The 21,209-nt window shown below is 41.8% G+C and overlaps 1 protein-coding gene across 3 annotated transcripts in view; it reads left to right on the plus strand.

Annotated features, from left to right (window-relative positions):
• SFSWAP (splicing factor SWAP) overlaps window positions 1-21,209 on the plus strand; it is a 93,575-nt gene that overhangs the window by 27,377 nt on the left and 44,989 nt on the right. For all 3 annotated transcript variants that reach the window (XM_063454371.1, XM_063454373.1, XM_063454372.1), the window contains 3 exons: window positions 5,069-5,297; window positions 7,393-7,524; window positions 7,683-7,776. In XM_063454371.1, the coding sequence (XP_063310441.1) occupies window positions 5,069-5,297; window positions 7,393-7,524; window positions 7,683-7,776 (455 nt within the window). The remainder of the gene's footprint in view (window positions 1-5,068; window positions 5,298-7,392; window positions 7,525-7,682; window positions 7,777-21,209) is intronic.

Raw genomic sequence — 21,209 nt, forward strand, 5'->3', positions numbered from 1 at the left:
TAGTAGATGAAGTATTTAAGCTTTACATATTTTTAATTTAGGCCTCAATTTTAATATTGTTGGATAAGCTTTAAATAATTTAATAATTTTGGGTTGACTTTACAAATTATTTAATACAATGAAAAATATTTACATTTTGTTTTGTTTTTTAATATATTTATATCAACACACACACAAAATTAAATGTTTATCCAAAAATTTTTTTTTTTTTTTTTTAAATAAGACTTGTAAAGCTTATGCAATAATACTAAATCAAAGCCTTAGTTTGTAGTTTTTGTTTCTCTTCCTTGTGAAATGTGTAGATCTTCCAATAAAATTGTTTCCTTCTGGGACTGCTAAAGAAGACATGGAACTAGTTGCAGATTTGACATTGAGCTTTTAGATATGTGCTTGATTTATTCAATTTCTTATTAAATTCAAAGGCTATTTTGACCATTACATGAGTGTCAATTCATTTGTCTTTATGCTCAACTTATTGCCTAGATGAAGTTATTGGTGTGTGTGCCACCTGCTGTGAAATATTTAGTAATGTGGGCAATGCCAGTCAAAACATTTTTTTTAAATTATTTTAACAATATTGTATTGAATAATGGTATCCCTTACTTTTGTGTAATATTGCAGTATTGTATTTCCTTCATTGATCTGATTTGATGCATTTGTCAAATAACGGCCCTGGCTAGGTTTTGTGTATGTGTGTATGCATTTGTATATTTTATATATCCACTGGTTTATGCACCTTTTGAACTGCGTTTTGGTGCAGAAAATTACGGTTTAAGCACAGTGTGATAACTTACCTGGGTTCCAATTGGGCACTCACACCTCATCTGGTCTTCTCTAGCAGGATAAACTGGATCTCACTGTAGAGTTAAGGCATAGCTGTTGCAAGACCATGCTTGTTTGCTACGAGGGCATACAGCCTGTGCTCATGGTCCTGCTTTGTTCTCTAGAGAAAGCAGAATAAAACAAATGGGGAACATTTCTTCTGTAATGTACACTAAAAATGTACTGTCCTATATTAATATTTTACATATACACACAAAAAAAGACATTGCACTCTTTCTCACAGTCTTGTCACCGGTGCTTGATCGCACTAAATTGTATACTGGAAAGGAAAAATCAGCACTCCCAGGTTTTCACAGAACGATAGTTTATTTGAAAAGGTGTCAAAATACTGCCAACGTTTCAGTTCCACATGGGAACTTTACTCAGGACAAAAACAGGTTTTTCCTCAGGTGTTTGTCCTAAAGGAAAGTTCCCATGTGGAAATTAAAAGTTGGCAATTTTCTGACACTTTTTTCAAGTCTACTATCGTTTTGTGAAAACTTGGGAGTGCTGATTTTTCCTTTCTCATATATATCTATCTATGTATATGTGTGTGTATTGGCACTCACCCTATCTCCAATTAGTTAGATGTTTTGATGCCTTGATGCAATCCCACGTTATGGAATATATGAAGAAATAAGAGATGCACGCTCAGGTCTTTACCAAAAAAAGTTGATATTTATTCAAAAAAATTTACATCATCTGACCTATATAATATATAATATATTTTTATATATATATATATATATTTATATATATATATTATGTATGTCCAACAGTATGAGAACCATTCAATCCAGGTTCTACTAACTGAGGGAGCAGCAAAGAAAGAGGAAGTAGTTTGTTTGGCCTCTCTTTGTCCATTATACTACAGAAGAGTTGCTGATTGGCTGACCTTGTTACTAGGACATTATATTTTTTACATTGTGTTAATAAACTATTTGCTGTTGAGGGGAAAATGAAGAAAGCGTGCAGCACAATCTAATATGATCCTTCGTGTCTTTAATAAAATCTGACTTCTCCTGCTGAAGAAGACTGGATACAGTTAATGCAGCATCAGCGCCAGACAGCACCCAGATACATTGTCAAAACGTTTAAGCACAGCCTGACATCTCACCAGGGCACTCCTGGTACAATAACACTACAGCAAGTTGATGTGGTTATAATGCTTGGAATGTGTTTTTTTTTTTTTTTTGGTTTTTTATTAGTTGTTAGGTTGTAGTTGCCTTTTTAACTGCAAGATACACTTTAAAGCACTATTAGTGTTATATTTTACTGCAACCCTTGTTAGATGCGTAGGAAAATCACTTGGGTTTGGTTCCCAACCCATTCCCAGTATCATCTTGCTTTATGTCAAGGATTTCTCATTGGTTGATCTTGTTACTCATAATTTTGGTATGTAGAAGCAGAAGACTTGACAAGGTTACTTTTTTTTTGGTCTGGACTTCAAGCACAGTAAAAAGGTTTCCTGTAATAGAAAAACATACCTGTATCAGGAGATGCTCTCTGGCATTAGCTGTTCCCTTGGCAACTACCCTTGCTGCTGGGGAAACATCACGATCATTTAAACTGCCATGTGAAAACCTGAAACCCTTTCACTACCACTGAATAAGCAATGATCAGGACTCTGTCACTGACATGTTAATATTTTGCACATAAACTAGTAGTCACCTCATGGACTACAGCGGACAACTATATTGCTTATACTTGTTTTCCACATACGTTATAATTTTTTGGGGTGTCTTCTTTTACTTTTAGAGACCATTTTCCATCTCTAGCACACGAGGCAATTGTGAGAATGAATAAACCCATTTCCAGTCACCAACCATACGGTATTCCAATGCACAACACTAAGATTCCTAAAATAGCTAATGGACTAAAGCCATTACTCTGCTTTCACCCTTCAAACAATGAAGAGATCTCTAATCTAAAATATATAAGGGACTAATGAACTTTGAGGCAACATACTAAAAACTCATAGGAATCAAACTATTAAGCCTCTTTCATGGCTTATTAGTCGGGCTACCAAAGAAAAAGGACTTTAATTTTAATATAACATTTACCGGATATAAACCTTTACAGTCATCTTTCACTTAAGTTGATAAAACTTGCATGTATGATTTAATGTGTCAGACTTTCTCAAAGCGGCCCCATCTGTCACTGGATCATATAGTGAACAAACAATGTAATTTACATCTAAGAAGCTTCTGTTGTAATAGCTGTGCCAGTGACCTTTTGCTCGTTTTCTAAAAATGGAGTTTGGTATAATGTGATGTAGCACTGTGAAATTTAATGCATTTAAAATGTAGCTCTAGTTCCTCCTTGAGCTGTGGAAAAATAATGATCTACTGAATGACACATATCCCATGATTTATTTATTTATTAAGAACATTTTGAATCTTAGAGAACATTTAATTTATTTTCAGTTTCTTGGTTGCCTTACAAAATTACATTTCAGATTAGTCTTTTTGTATAATGTGACAAATCCTAAGACCGGAATTCATGGCTCCTAAAATGTTACAGCTGGAAGCCAAGTATGATTTTTACTTTTATGCATTCAGTTGAAATGTCAGATGACCAGACAACTGTAAGGGAAAGAAAACACTCCACAATAGTTGCTCATCAGTGGGGTATCTAGTTCTCTTACTGCACTAACTGAAGCTGACACAGCCCTATCTACACTAAATGCAATATTTGTTTTGACTCAAATTGCTATTGCAGAGTGAATACATTGAGAAGAAGTAAAGAATTAGGAATGTTACATTCATATCCTGATACTAAATTTAAATGTGAATGTGTCTTTTGTGAACAAAATAAAAGCATACTTAAAGCTGCACTGTCATGCCGAACTTACCTTTCCCCAATCGATTCCTCTTCTCTCCGCCAGTCAAACTACTTATTTTTCTCCATTCGTGTTAGGACGCAATTCGGGACTTTGTTCTTATCGGTATTTCATTAGAATGAATAAAACCCGATCCTATTTGTGTTGCGGCTGCATCTTGCAGCCGCTTAGTAGATAACTCCCTAATTTCCACGGTATCATCGAGCTATCTACCAAAAGGCAGGAAGACCTAAATTGGTCTTTCATCCAAATTTACTAAAACTCTAAATTATAAGGGGGCCACACAACCTATCCGTTCCAGTGCACCACCATGGATCCATTTGTCTCCCATCTATAAGTGAAGCCTGCTGGTGAGAGAGCTGAATGTTTTATGCCACATGAGGTCGGCTTTCATGAGGTCTTGGAAAAAAGTAAAGGTAGAGCCCTCAAAGGCCAGAGGTGTTTTACCTTTTAGAGCGGACATGATCTGTATCTTATCATGGACCGCTCTTTGCTATGTCCAGACTTGCTGCACTGAGTGTTGAAGCCCGGCTAGGTGAGACTGCAGGTCTGTGATGTGTTTTTTTTTTTGTTTTTGTTTTTTTCGGATGCTTGCACAGTGTCTGTGATAGTTTTCATCTCCTCCTTGATGGGAGTGAGTTCTGCCGCCAAGATTTTGTGGAAGTCCGACAGTAGTATTTTCAGGTCATGGTTTGATTGAGTCATGTCTGCTGGAGGTCCAGACAGGGATTGACGCTCTAATTGAGTGTCCAGGTAAGTCTCAGGCTCCGGTTGCTCTGGATGGTGAGTGTGGGTTGCAGCGCGGGGTTTCCACAGGAGCAGTTTTAGGCTGTGTATGTCGTTGGAGCATGGCCCTGATATCCTTGCTGTATGCTGCTGGTTGTGGTCGCTGTGAGCAGCGGCCTATGGCTGGCATATGAGCAGTCCGGCCTGACCTTGCTGTGGAGGCACTGTCCCCCTTTAGTATCTCCGCGTTACCACTGAATATTGCCTCCAGGCCTGGAAGTGTCAGCATGGGGTAGGCCCTGATTTTCCGCTTTTACTGGGTGGAGGCCGCGCAGAATGGCATCTATCGCCGCAGGAAGAGTTGCTGGCAACTCTTTGGAGCTGGATTGGCTTGGGGTAATGAGATTTGTCTTGCAGAGTAGGTTTTGCAGAGGAGCATGCAAGAATGGCGTCTGTTCAGGTTGATGGTCAAGTTCCGCCGTCCGATCTTTATAGTTGTTGCACCATATTTATCTATTTTAAAAATGTTCATGAGTGTTTAATGCAAGACCATTTTCATCACTTCTGTTAACGTGGCAAAAAATATCAAGCAATTTGATGTTACTATATATAATATATGCGCTTTCATAAGCTAGGTTATTCGTTAAAATAATTTTTTCTGTTTTTTTTATTTCCTAGCTAATGTGACTTCCACCTATTACAATTACTATATGTTGCCAGATGGGACATATTGCCTCGCTCCTCCATCTGCAGGTGTGGAGGTTAACAGTAGCTACAATCCTTCATCAGCTGAAGAAAATGCACAAACTACAGGCGAATTAATGACAACTACACAGTCCAGTACACCTCCTCCATCATTAATAAGTGATGCTAACACTAAGGTGACCCAAGACACTGTTCCAGTAAGGTAAGGTACAAAATGCATTGTAAACTTGGTGGTCAATGTAATAACAAAATAAATAAATAACCCGAACAGGGGCAATTCCGAAGAATGCCTTGTTGTCTGTACAGATAACGAAGGATGTTGGCATGGACATTGTACTATTATATTCTATATGGTTCTCTATAGCCATTCTGGAACCAAAATGAGGGGGTAAATACATTTTGTTGTTTGCTTTAGACTCTGGAATAGATTTTGGTAGATGAGCTAAACTTATTTGTTGTAACTGAATACCATTTTTTCAATAGCAGTCAAAGGGATAACTGATTTTCACTTCCAAGAGATGTTTCTTGTCTAATAGTGTATATACCATGCTATATCTTAGCTAACCATTTGACCAACACAATGAATAAAATGCGATTAAAACCTGATTTATGTGTATTATATGAGAACCTGTTTGATATGAAGTAGCAACATTAAAGGGACACAAACCTGTTGGCTTATTGAAGCAGTTTTGGTGTCCAGATCATGCCCCTGCAGTCTGACTGCTCAATTATCTCCCATGTAGGAGTTGCCGTAAATTACTTTGTATATGCAACCCTAGTCGCACCTCCTTGCATGTGAGTTACACATCCTCCTAACATTTACTGTAAATGCCACCTAATGTTTACACTTCCGTCATTGCAAATTCTGTCATTTTAGATTTATTTTCTCAAGCTTGCTGGACCCGACAGGAGCCTCCTGTGTGTGATTTAAAGTTTAATTTATGGAGCAGGAGATTAAAAAAAAAAGGAAAGTTACATCTGACTGAAATTGAACTTTTTCCTGCAGGCTGTGTCAGTCACTGCGAAGAGAGGTGTGGATAGAGCCAAATAAACAAAAATAAAAGTGATTTAACTCCTAAATGGCAGGGAATTGAGCAGTGAGATTTCAGAGGCATAATCTATACACAAAAAACTGCACTACAGCTTGCCCCACATTGTAAGTAGTAAAACGGTTTTCTAACTTGTCCATTGGGCGCCACTACCATTCTCTCTGAGAGCCAGGCAGTACAGAACTTGGCTCTGCTGAGAACAGTCAGTTGATGTTCTTAGCCATGGAGTAGGCACTGCAGAGCTTGGCTTAGGAAAGGAAATGGAAAAGAAGTTCCAAGCAAAAGTTTCAGGCTCTCAGACCAGAATGGAGTGACGCCTGCAGACACCATGTAGAAAGTCAAATAGAAAGCAGAATGACTATTTACACGGGAATAGTAAGCACTACAGAGTACTATAGTAGATATGGTTTTTGAGCTGTTTCTTGGTGTCTTAAATTAACATTTTATATGTTCAAGGACAATGCTGTTCAAGGTACAGTTGAGAAGCAAACTAGTCTCAGGTTCTTAGACATTTTTTCTTCCTGGCGAAGAAACCCTGACCTGTTATTTGTATTGTACAATGTTTTTGTTAATCTTTGTATAATTGCTTGGCGAATGAACACTTCTCACTCTACGGTGATTTTCTATGGTGTTCTTCCAACATTGTTAGTAGTGAATGTTGATTCTAAGTGTTGAGGGTTTGCAATTTTAAAATAATGCATCTTTACTTTCTCACAGTGATGCACTTGAGCTAAATCTGTTTCTTGGGTGAAGGCCACATTTATAAGTGTCTTTGTGATACACCACATCAAAAATCTGCAAAAACGTTATATTTGAAACTATTTGAAACTACTGAATAAAAACCGCCTCAAATATTTTTTTATGATTGTTGCTGAACTGCCCTACACCTGCTGCAATTTACCACCATGAACACTTCCACTAAGTTCATTCTATTGTAGTTTAATTCACCACTATGAACATTTGTGACTGTCTAATTTTTTTACAACATTATGATTACTAAATCCTTTAGTGTTAGGAAATGTATTACACTTTCAATATAATGCCAACTGCCCTATACCCTGGATTTAATTTATTTATTGTTTTTAGATGTGCTCTTTTTATTATTGCCCTTTGTTTTCATTTTTCTTATTTTGTTTCCTGATAGAATTAGTTCATATGGAAGTTTAAAGCTCAAGAATTAACATTTGTTTTATGAAAACTTTTTAAAGTTTGTCCAATTTAACATTTTCCCTCCATTTTACTCCCTAGCACACTCACACCAGTGGTTGCTATTATTCCTCCACCTCCTGATATTCAACCTGTCATCGACAAACTTGCACAGTATGTGGCTCGAAATGGAGTTAAGTTTGAAACCAGCGTTCGAGCAAAGAATGATTCAAGGTTAGACTTATTGTTCTGCTGTTTTAGCTTTTGTTACATTCAAAGCTGTGTACTAAATATGTGAGATGTCTTTTGGTAGTATGTATTTTAATTGTCTTAGTAACTGTAACACATTGGGTTCTGCAATTGTATTATGAATTTATTAATCTTTCTTTTAGGTTTGAGTTCCTACAGCCATGGCATCAATATAATCCATATTATGAGTTCAAGAAACACTTTTTCATGCAAAAAGAAGGAATCCTGAATGTACAGGTATATATTTTTACAGGATTGGGATGATTGTGAATAATGGAGGATCAACCTACTCACATAATGTACAATTAAATATTACAGTTGGGTCAAATCTTGAATTCGTGTGTGTGTGTGTGTGTGTGTGTGTGTGTGTGTGTATGTATATATATATATGTATGTGTGTATGTATATATATATATATATATAATGGTTTTATCTTTACAATCTTATTACAAATGCAGGCCCAACAATAAATGTGTAGTTCCACCTAATGCAGTCATACTCAAATATTCCCTCCCTTTGCATTCACTGTTATTGAAGTGTTTGGTACATTAAAAAAAAAATTGCCCCTAAAGTGTCAGTGGGTGCTCCAAATGCTCTATTCACCTGTGTGTGTGATATAGAGATTAATATGTATATTGAGATCTGTTGATAGAAATTTTGTGTGTATAGATATAAAGATGGATATGGGTCCTGGGACCATATAACCACACAGTCTTAATTTCTGAAACACATCATAATCCTTCTATTTATAGGTCTGGCAAAAAAAATAAAAATTAAAGCAAACAAAAAGAAAGGCCTTGCACTTTTGAGCACTAACTAACATTTGCAGCAAACTATAGTTGGGCGGCTTACCCGTTGCCAGCAGAACAAAATGTACAAAATGAAGCACATATGTTTTTCCAACTCCCCTAAAGGAACACTATAGGGTCAAGAACACAAACATATTCCTGACCCTATAGTGTTAAAAACACTATCTAGCCCCCCCTAAACATAATCTTTATTCCAGTGTGCTGGCTCTGCCCCTGAGGAAAGCATTGGATTGGCGTAGATTGTATAGGATGCAGATCAGGGGAAGACCAAGCACTGGCCAATGCATCTCTGAGTAAAGTTCAGTGTCTCCATGCAGAGGACGGAGACACTTAATGTCAGTGCTGCACCATATGCAGCACTGCCCCCAGGAAGTATCTCTAGTAGCCACCTGAGGAGTGGTTAGTGGACGTATCCTTAGGCTGTAATGTAAACACTACTTTTGACTGTGTTTACCGCAAATAGCCTGCACGGACTGACTATACTCACCAGAACAACATCATTAAGCTGTAGTTGTTCTGGTGACTATAGTGGCACTTTAAGAATACATTTTCTTTCAAAAGACTCTTTTGGAGAGAAGTGCAGTCTCACTCACTACTTGTGTCCTCTTTCCCTGAATCTCTGACAGGGAAATTTAGTGAGGAACTACCTGGGTGATCAGAACTCCTGAACTGGATTTCTCACCTGTTCAGCTTGTAGACTGTGATGGAGTGAAGCACTGGCCCTCACTTCTCCAATTGAAAGAATCCCATGGACCTATATTATATTACTGATCAAAAAATTCTCACTCAGACTATTAAACCACAGTTTACATTGCAGTACATTTGGTGAAATATAGATGCCATCAAAAACATTGCCCTGTGATATGTCACTATGTATGTGTAGTTATATGTACGTGTGTATGCACGCATATGCATAAGTGGTGATTGTGTATTTTTGTGTGCATGTGTATCAATGATGTACTGCATCTTACATTTTTAAGTATGTGAAATGCATTCTAGGCATCTCAAGATGCTTTGTCTCTCAATCTCATACTTCAGGATTTAATTGCTTTCAAATTTGTAGGTGTTGATCTCCTCTTCTGAATTTAAGAATTTACTGTTGTCTGTGTAATATGAATATCCATTTGCTCTTTTGTTTTATTAACAAATATATTTCCTGATATATCTATTATTTCAGTAACTTTTTTCGTTTTCATTCTTTGTTTTGCTTTTACCTTGCCCTTCATATGAAAGTCGCACTGCTTTCCCTAGTTTTTGAATTAATAATCACTATACAATGCAATTTGATAGATGAAATTGCCTTCATTGAAGTTATGTGAAATCAGCATCTTTCGTTTGCGTATTGGCTATGCTTGAAGTAATTTTATGCAACACATCATTTAGTTTAATTACCAGAATTGATATTTATTTAAATTGGCTATCTAGCGAGAGACCTTTTTTCACCCCATCCAATTCTTACTTGAGAAATGTCATATTTAAGTAGATTCTATATATTTTATGTCTGTCTATACATAAGTGTGTGTGTATAATATATAGATATAACATTTGTGATCGGGAATAAAAGCCGTAGTAATAAAATGCAAGTTGGTTGTGGTGTTGAAACGTATGTGTAAGCCTTAAATAGGAGGGCTTACCTTAAAGGAACATTATAGGGTCAGGTACACAAAAAATGTATTCCTGACCCTATAGTGTTAAAAACTGCAAAAAGCATTACGGGAATGTTTAATCACCAGAACAAATATAATATATAATGTGGTTGGTTTGTAGGCTAAATAATAAGGGGAGAGGAGTAAGGGTTGATGTTTATCACATTGAACAGAGCACAGCGGCTGGAAAGAGGAGGGGAGCCATGATAAAGCTGGACTAGCTCCTTTCAAAACTCCAGGCTCGCGTGTGTGTATCATCTATCTATCATGAGAGAGATAAATATATATATATGGTATAGCTGTATATCATCTGACATGTATGGTTAATGCGTTTCCAGCGATAGTATTTCTTTGTCCTGTGTGGCCCGGTATTGAGACTGCACTCCATGACTTTTGGACATATAAAATACATTGTAGGTAATTTAGGCTGCATGCAGTTTCACATATGACAAGCTCTTCTTTTAAAGGAACACTATAGTCACCTAAATTACTTTAGCTAAATAAAGCAGTTTTAGTGTATAGATCATTCCCCTGCAATTTCACTGCTCAATTCACTGTCATTTAGGAGTTAAATCACTTTGTTTCTGTTTATGCAGCCCTAGCCATACCTCCACTGGCTATGATTGACAGAGCCTGCATGAAAAAAATAACTGGTTTCCCTTTCAAACAGATGTAATTTACCTTAAATAATTGTATCTCAATCTCTAAATTGAACTTTAATCACATACAGGAGGCTCTTGCAGGGTCTAGCAAGCTATTAACATAGCAGGGGATAAGAAAATCTTAATTAAACAGAACTTGCAATAAAAGCCTAAATAGGGCTCTCTTTACAGGAAGTGTTTATGGAAGGCTGTGCAAGTCACATGCAGGGAGGTGTGACTAGGGTTCATAAACAAAGGGATTTAACTCCTAAATGGCAGAGGATTGAGCAGTGAGGCTGCAGGGGCATGTTCTATACACCAAAACTGCTTCATTAAGCTAACGTTGTTCAGGTGACTATAGTGTCCCTTTAAGTACTTCTGCAACATAAACATGTATATCCAGTTAGAGCTGCTAAAGTGTGTATTTTGATGTAATGACAGGTATGAATGTTTTGCTTAAAAAAAAAAAAAAAAAAAAACGGCGTATGTATGTATAAACAAATGTTGGGCATACTGTCTTCTAGTGTGTAGGTGCAACAAGATTTTGGAAAGATTCTTACACTATACTTTTTCTCAGATATTACTCATACCTTCACTCTCCTGTTCCACCCCTTCCCAAAGTTCTTTATGATTGAGATATGTGAACTGTGCAGGCATTGTAGTGCACTAATGTCCATGTGGCATGCTGCTGTATGCTCTAAGTATGTATTTAAAAATTAGTAGGCTTTGCTGATGCGCACACACAGTTAATCGCTACAGCAAGAATTGCAGAAATTTCTAAATTTATGCAAAAACATTTCTATAAAAGCAACAAAAGTAAATTCAGTTTGGGGATTCTATCCTTTAGTGAATAACTGAGATACAGTTCAGCATTGCTGTGAGAATCATTTATTTTGAAAGTCCCAAGCACAAGGAAGTTTTTGCTGGGCAGAAAAGGTTGCAGCTAAGCATTAGCTGTGTAAGCAAGTTTTGCACCGGACATAAAGTAAGGAGTTGAAAAACTTTTTTTTTTTTTGTGTGTCTGTTTATGTATGTGTCTTTCTATATATCTATTTTGTTGTAATGCCATACTTCCAAGCCTGTTTCTCAGTGCACACGCAGGCATGAACATGTATCACATACACCACTGTAAGGACACCCATTTAATCTGGAAATCTCAGGCCACAACATAGCGATATGCAAGCTGCAGGAAACCAACTAATTTCTTCAAATTTAAATCTTTTGCCAGGGTAACCGATTGGAAGCCTGCCAGTTACTAAACACATGCAGTTTGAGACTGTTATGAACACACTGAACACTTTTTTTATTTTTTAATTTGTGCAGAATTATCCCATAATGTGCAAGATGAAACATTAGTAATGAGTTGTAAAAAAGATGTTGCAGATTGAAACAAGGTTGTATAAAATTCATGCTGCTTTCCTATCAGTTCTCTCTATATCCTTTTACATTATATAGTTATTTTGTTAAAGCTGGCCAAAGTAGTTTCTATTTTACAAAGTGTTGCAGTCAAAATCAAGATTACAGGGGCTCAGTTTCAAGTTAAAGGGACACCCCAGACCCCTAAACCACTTAAGCTTGCTAAAAAGCTTTGTGTGAAGTGTTCTCTTCTGGTTTTTTCTTTTCATTTTGCAATATGTGCAGATTTCAATAGAAATTGACACTGTTCTAAAGTAACCTGGTTACAACCCCCTTGGCTTTCAAGCAGACAGCTGGTTCTGTTACTTCCTGGTTTGGTCAGCTCAGTGGAGCTAAACTCAAGAGGCAGCAATTGCACAAAGCACCTGTCTTGCAAAGACTTCTCATTGAGCTGCATTGGGAAGTCTGTTATTGGACAGCCACAGAATAACTGGGCAGGGCTTGCAAAGGTATCAGAAAACAAGAAAACTGCAGGTTTTATCACGCTGGTTTTATATTTATATATACCGTATATACTCGAGTATAAGCCGAGTTTTTCAGCACATTTTTTGTGCTGAAAAACCCCAACTCAGCTTATACTCGAGTCAATAGTCTGTATTATGGCAATTTGCATTGCCATAATACAGACTGGGGCTGTGGGGGCTGCAGAGAGCGTTACTTACCTGTCCTGCAGCTCCTGTCAGCTCTCTCCTCCTCTGCGCCGTCCGTTCAGCACCTCGGTCAGCTCCCAGCTCTCGCGAGACACTGGGAGCTGACAGAGGGAGCGGCGCGGAGGAGGAGAGAGCTGACAGGAGCTGCAGGACAGGTAAGTAACGCTCTCTGCAGCCCCCACAGCCCCCACTGAACTACCAATGCTGGACCACCAGGGAGTAAGAGCCCCCCTCCCAGCCATATATCAAGCAGGGAGGGGGGACGAAAAAAAAAAATAATAAAATAAAAAATAAGATGAATAATAATTAAAATAATAAATTAAAATAATTATAAAAAAATAATAAATAAATAAAAATAATAATAAAATTGCCCACCCCCCCACCACTGCAGCACACATACACACACTGCACTCACACACACACTGCACTCACACACACACTGCACTCACACACACACTGCACTCACACACACACTGCACTCACACACACACTGCACTCACACACACACTGCACTCACACACACACTGCACTCACACACACACTGCACTCACACACACACTGCACTCACACACACTGCATTCATACACACACACAATGCATTCATACATACACACACACTGCATTCATACACACACACTGCACTCATACATACACACACACTGCACTCATACATACACACACACTGCACTCATACATACACGCGCTGCACTCACACACACGCGCGCTGCACTCACACACACGCGCGCTGCACTCACACACACGCGCGCTGCACTCACACACACGCGCTGCACTCACACACACACGCGCTGCACTCACACACACGCGCTGCACTCACACACACACGCGCTGCACTCACACACACACGCGCTGCACTCACACACACACACGCGCTGCACTCACACACACACGCGCTGCACTCACACACTCGCTGCACTCGCACACGCTGCACTCGCACACACACACACGCTACTCACACACACGCGCTGCACTCACACACACGCGCGCTGCACTCACACACACGCGCGCTGCACTCACACACGCGCGCTGCACTCACACACGCGCGCTGCACTCACACACGCGCGCTGCACTCACACACACACACACGCGCGCTGCACTCATACACACACGCGCGCGCTGCACTCATACACACACGCGCGCTGCACTCATACACACACACGCGCGCTGCACTCATACACACACACGCGCGCTGCACTCATACACACACGCGCGCTGCACTCATACACACACACGCGCGCTGCACTCATACACACACACGCGCGCTGCACTCGTACACACACACGCGCGCTGCACTCATACACACACACGCGCGCTGCACTCGTACACACGCGCGCTGCACTCGTACACACGCGCGCTGCACTCGTACACACGCGCGCTGCACTCGTACACACGCGCGCTGCACTCGTACACACGCGCGCTGCACTCGTACACACGCGCGCTGCACTCGTACACACGCGCGCTGCACTCGTACACACGCGCGCTGCACTCGTACACACGCGCGCTGCACTCGTACACACGCGCGCTGCACTCGTACACACGCGCGCTGCACTCGTACACACGCGCGCTGCACTCGTACACACGCGCGCTGCACTCGTACACACGCGCGCTGCACTCGTACACACGCGCGCTGCACTCGTACACACGCGCGCTGCACTCGTACACACGCGCGCTGCACTCGTACACACGCGCGCTGCACTCGTACACACGCGCGCTGCACTCGTACACACGCGCGCTGCACTCGTACACACGCGCGCTGCACTCGTACACACGCGCGCTGCACTCGTACACACGCGCGCTGCACTCGTACACACGCGCGCTGCACTCGTACACACGCGCGCTGCACTCGTACACACGCGCGCTGCACTCGTACACACGCGCGCTGCACTCGTACACACGCGCGCTGCACTCGTACACACGCGCGCTGCACTCGTACACACGCGCGCTGCACTCGTACACACGCGCGCTGCACTCGTACACACGCGCGCTGCACTCGTACACACGCGCGCTGCACTCGTACACACGCGCGCTGCACTCGTACACACGCGCGCTGCACTCGTACACACGCGCGCTGCACTCGTACACACGCGCGCTGCACTCGTACACACGCGCGCTGCACTCGTACACACGCGCGCTGCACTCGTACACACGCGCGCTGCACTCGTACACACGCGCGCTGCACTCGTACACACGCGCGCTGCACTCGTACACACGCGCGCTGCACTCGTACACACGCGCGCTGCACTCGTACACACGCGCGCTGCACTCGTACACACGCGCGCTGCACTCGTACACACGCGCGCTGCACTCGTACACACGCGCGCTGCACTCGTACACACGCGCGCTGCACTCGTACACACGCGCGCTGCACTCGTACACACGCGCGCTGCACTCGTACACACGCGCGCTGCACTCGTACACACGCGCGCTGCACTCGTACACACGCGCGCTGCACTCGTACACACGCGCGCTGCACTCGTACACACGCGCGCTGCACTCGTACACACGCGCGCTGCACTCGTACACACGCGCGCTGCACTCGTACACACGCGCGCTGCACTCGTACACACGCGCGCTGCACTCGTACACACGCGCGCTGCACTCGTACACACGCGCGCTGCACTCGTACACACGCGCGCTGCACTCGTACACACGCGCGCTGCACTCGTACACACGCGCGCTGCACTCGTACACACGCGCGCTGCACTCGTACACACGCGCGCTGCACTCGTACACACGCGCGCTGCACTCGTACACACGCGCGCTGCACTCGTACACACGCGCGCTGCACTCGTACACACGCGCGCTGCACTCGTACACACGCGCGCTGCACTCGTACACACGCGCGCTGCACTCGTACACACGCGCGCTGCACTCGTACACACGCGCGCTGCACTCGTACACACGCGCGCTGCACTCGTACACACGCGCGCTGCACTCGTACACACGCGCGCTGCACTCGTACACACGCGCGCTGCACTCGTACACACGCGCGCTGCACTCGTACACACGCGCGCTGCACTCGTACACACGCGCGCTGCACTCGTACACACGCGCGCTGCACTCGTACACACGCGCGCTGCACTCGTACACACGCGCGCTGCACTCGTACACACGCGCGCTGCACTCGTACACACGCGCGCTGCACTCGTACACACGCGCGCTGCACTCGTACACACGCGCGCTGCACTCGTACACACGCGCGCTGCACTCGTACACACGCGCGCTGCACTCGTACACACGCGCGCTGCACTCGTACACACGCGCGCTGCACTCGTACACACGCGCGCTGCACTCGTACACACGCGCGCTGCACTCGTACACACGCGCGCTGCACTCGTACACACGCGCGCTGCACTCGTACACACGCGCGCTGCACTCGTACACACGCGCGCTGCACTCGTACACACGCGCGCTGCACTCGTACACACGCGCGCTGCACTCGTACACACGCGCGCTGCACTCGTACACACGCGCGCTGCACTCGTACACACGCGCGCTGCACTCGTACACACGCGCGCTGCACTCGTACACACGCGCGCTGCACTCGTACACACGCGCGCTGCACTCGTACACACGCGCGCTGCACTCGTACACACGCGCGCTGCACTCGTACACACGCGCGCTGCACTCGTACACACGCGCGCTGCACTCGTACACACGCGCGCTGCACTCGTACACACGCGCGCTGCACTCGTACACACGCGCGCTGCACTCGTACACACGCGCGCTGCACTCGTACACACGCGCGCTGCACTCGTACACACGCGCGCTGCACTCGTACACACGCGCGCTGCACTCGTACACACGCGCGCTGCACTCGTACACACGCGCGCTGCACTCGTACACACGCGCGCTGCACTCGTACACACGCGCGCTGCACTCGTACACACGCGCGCTGCACTCGTACACACGCGCGCTGCACTCGTACACACGCGCGCTGCACTCGTACACACACACACGCGCGCTGCACTCGTACACACACACACGCGCGCTGCACTCGTACACACACACACGCGCGCTGCACTCGTACACACACACACGCGCGCTGCACTCGTACACACACACACGCGCGCTGCACTCGTACACACACACACGCGCGCTGCACTCGTACACACACACACGCGCGCTGCACTCGTACACACACACACACACTGCAAATAAATATTCAGTTAATATATTTTTTTTTAGGATCTAATTTTATTTAGAAATTTACCAGTAGCTGCTGCATTTCCCACCCTAGTCTTATACTCGAGTCAATACGTTTTCCCAGTTTTTTGGGGTAAAATTAGGGGCCTCGGCTTATATTCGGGTCGGCTTATACTCGAGTATATACGGTATATATATATATATCCTCAATGAAAAATTGCATAATTAAATGCATGTAAATATTCATTTTGGGTATATGTACTAAACAGTGATTTTATTTTGTATTTGAGCAGTAGTGTCCCATAAAGAGAAACTATAGTGCCAGGAAAACTGTTTTTTTTTTTAATTATGGCCCCTCCCTCTCTCCCTACTTGTGGTGCAGAGGGGGTTTAAAACCCCTTTCTGTCACTTTCCTTATGACATCGGCGCCTGCTTGCCTCTGCTCCTCATCCGCCGATGGGGGGGGAGATCTAGTGCGTGTGTGCGGCAATGGTTGCACTTGCATTTTGACTTCCCCCTAGGAAAGCATTATACAATGCTTTCCTATGGGGTTTCTGGTGATGCTGGACATACTCATGCATTGCGTGAGGACATCAAGCGTCAATTAGGCGACCAAAAGTTGCTTAAGGACCCAGAAGTCACTGGATTTAACGCTGGATAGTAATTATTGCAGTTTGTCAATAACTGCAATAATTACTATTGCAGGGATATGGCATCTGGGAATGAAGTCTGGGTGCCTACAGTGTCCCTTTCAGGTCAAAATAGCTGATCTGGAAACATTCTCTTAAAGGACAACTGTCATCTCAAAACTATAATTAATATAATAATGCTTTCATCAATGGATTTACTTTTATTAAGTGTAATTAAAAATGAGTACCATTATTTCTGCCTTTAGTGTATGACACTCTCATTCTGCCATATACATGCACCTTTAGTCAGTCAGTGTGTTGAAAACCAGCAGTGTCCATAGTCTTCCCTTCTTCTGAGCAGGATAGACCACAGACACTGTCGGTTTTCAAACACAGTCTAACCAAAGATGCATGTATATGACAGCCACTAGAGGGACTTCTGGCTTCTTAGACGTCTTTTGGTAGTCTAAGCGACACTGGATGTCCTCACGCTATGCATGAGTACCTCCAGCGTCGCTGGAATCCCTATAGGAAAGCATTGAATACTGCTTTCCAATGGGTAAGTCTAATGCGTGTGCGGCCATTGCCGCGTATGCGCATAAGCTCTCCCCTGCCTGTGGGCGGAGCCTGACTCAGTGCCAGAAGGTGTTTTAACCCCTTCAGCGGTGTGGGAGGGAGGGGGGCACTCCAGGATTCTCTAGTGCCATGAAAACGGGTTTGTTTTCCTGGCACCAAAGAATCCTTTTAAATTTACTTTGAATTCTCACATTAGTGAATAACCCTGATGTTTTTTTCAATTTTTTTTCAATTTATGTTTACAAATTGTCAAGATTTGGGGATTTAAAGTAGACTTTCCACCCATAAGTTGTATGGATGGTACGTTTACTTTCAAATAATTTATGTATTTAAACACTTTCAAATGCACAGATCATTTCGTATTATAGCTATTCTTTAAAAGAAATGTAAATATATTGTAAGCTGGAGCTAGTTTAAAAATGTTTCCATTACCCTTGCTTATGTTTATTTCATGCTAGCATTAATGATCTATTGCCAGAGAATGTTTGCAGCCCCTTAAAAATTGTCAGTTGTAGTTTGTGCACTCTGTTAATCATATAGACAGTTGTCTTGTAAACGGTTATTTTGTGGTTTGTTTTGTCTAAAAGTCTGCTTAATGAAGAGAATGTAATTGGATTTGAAATCTACTAGTTAAATGCTTTGTGTTGTATTAGATCTTTGTATTTTATGACTGGACCAATGAATAAGTAATTAAACTGACTTGCATATCAAACAGCCTTCTTAACAAATACAGAACCACTCTTGAAATCCTTTGTTTTGAAACCTTAAAGCGGTTCTGCCACCTGTAAACATTTTGAGTAATTTAATAAAGGGGATTAATTTAGCAAGACAAAAAAGTGGCATTTTGGGTTTAAAAGGTTGATATATTTGTCTTTTCTACGGTGGTTCCCAGAATAGTGACGTATTTGTCTAGTTAAGTCTCCTCCATGTCTTTATAAAATACCGTACTTATGTTGACTGTACTGGAATTTCAATGATGTTCAGTCAAATATGTCATACGTTAGGGTGTCCTTGTGGGCAATGGTGAGGTTGTCAAAACTTGTCAAAAGGCAGAGCTTTCATTGTCAAGTTCTTCAATTCCTGTAAGTGGCAAAGCCCTCTTATTTTTTTCAGATGCATGCAGTCTCTAATATCTGTAACATTGCATTTTATCTATCAGATAAACACCTCATCTTTTGTTCTTGAGAGCTCACTCACCTAACTTTTCAGCCTCACCCATCTCAACTCAAGAGGAGCCTAAATGCAATATGAAAAATCTTTCAGATTAAAAAAACAATAAATGTGCACATTCATACTCTTATTTGAGTGATGCAATGAATCACTCAATCTGTATTTTGCTTTTGTAGACACAAAAGTGTTCTGTTTCTCTTTCTTTATTTTTTTCCCCAGCCACTATATTTTTGTGATCGTTTTTTTTTCAATTTTAATTACTAAGACTAAAAATGAACACTTTTTTGAGAACAGAGATAAATCTCACCAATATTTCTGTTGTTCACTGTCATTTGTACGGTTTGCCTTTTTCAGATGTGAATGTTGTCTTGTACAAAATCTCTCATTTAAATGACAGAATATCTGACTTTCAATGTGCTCATTCCGTGATTTTTTTCCCTGCTTTTAATAGGCACACCCATATAAATCTGGTTATTTATATATATTTTTAAAGGGCAGACAGGACCTTCTTTTGAAACATTTTAAAATTACTTTTCCACAGTATTGTATAATAAAGAAAAAGTCCTGAATATTGAATGGAATCTCGGATATATGATGTATTTCCAGTTACAGGCTAAATATTTCACGGAGTTATTTACCGTTTTAAACCTAAATATTTTTGAAATTAGTTTAGTTTTACACTTGAATACAGTTACACGTCTCCCATTAAGGGAAACAGAAATTAAAAAGGATTAAAAAAAACAAAATGTTTTCCTCTGAACCTAGCTTACCTTAATTTCTATACTCCATTTGCGTTTCATCTCATTTTGTCTTTTATCCCTTTTGCATTTATATTTTGAAGCCAAGCATGTATTGTGTTTAGTGAACTTATTGCAAAGATAATTAAGATTATTTCATTTCCAATAGTGTATGCATAGAGCAGAGCTAAATAAAATATTGCATCCACTTGCTGTCAATTTTACTTGTGCTAAGGAACTGTCTACAGTTGTTTATATCACTTCAATTTATTTTCAGATTTCCAGTAAGCAGTGTAGGTTCTGATCGATAATTGCAACTCTGGTAGACTAAAATTAGTATGATCCATAGTCTATTTCTAATTTCCTGAAGGGCTTGGTATGTCAAGTACCTTATTTGTGTTAATTAGGACAAAAACATCTTTCATATCCATCTTCTTTTTCATAGAGGTGTTTGAGCTGTTTAAGCGTTCTTCCAAATAATTACATTTTTTATTGGAATTAATCAAGAGTTCTGGGAAGTATCTGGCATTTTTAATCATTAAATTGTGTAAGCCAGATTAGCTTCATCTACATTATGACTATTACCTTCTCAAAGGGGTTGCTCTAACCAAAAAGTGCGTTCATAAAATATTGCTGTCTGTTTGAGTAACCCTTGCTGTGCTGGTTCCCCAACCCCCAAATTAAAATAAATATATAAATAAAATAAAGCTACAACTTAACTCTATTCCACTGCTTAGGCTGAGGTCTATGGGCATCTCTATCCTTCTGCACTGATATAACACCCCCTTCTGGATGTGGGGGGTTGGGGGCAAGTCACCATTGAGTGCTGTACATGCTGATGCCAGATGTCCAATATGCACAAAATTAACAGCCATCCTGAACTCTTGTTCTCGGTTGATTGGTGCTGCTAGAGGTGCAGTTTGAAAGGGGGGTAAATTGTGTATGCACAGTGTTCTGTAGGGAAAGACTACACTTATAGACTCAAGGTATATGAAGTGGTCATGGTGCTTGGTGTAAGTCTTTAAAATTGATTTAAAAACACAAATTGCAATATATATATATATATATATATATATATATATATATATATATATTTTTTTTTTTTGATAAACCCCTTATGTAGAGTAAAACTCACAGGATTTAGATCTATATAATATGCAGGAGGGTGCCTAAAAAGGCTAAAATGATATCCTTAAGGAGAGCAGCACAGGATACAAAGTGCAGAATCCAAA

Source organism: Pelobates fuscus, chromosome 5, assembly GCF_036172605.1.
Source record: "Pelobates fuscus isolate aPelFus1 chromosome 5, aPelFus1.pri, whole genome shotgun sequence".
Taxonomy (NCBI): domain Eukaryota; kingdom Metazoa; phylum Chordata; class Amphibia; order Anura; family Pelobatidae; genus Pelobates; species Pelobates fuscus.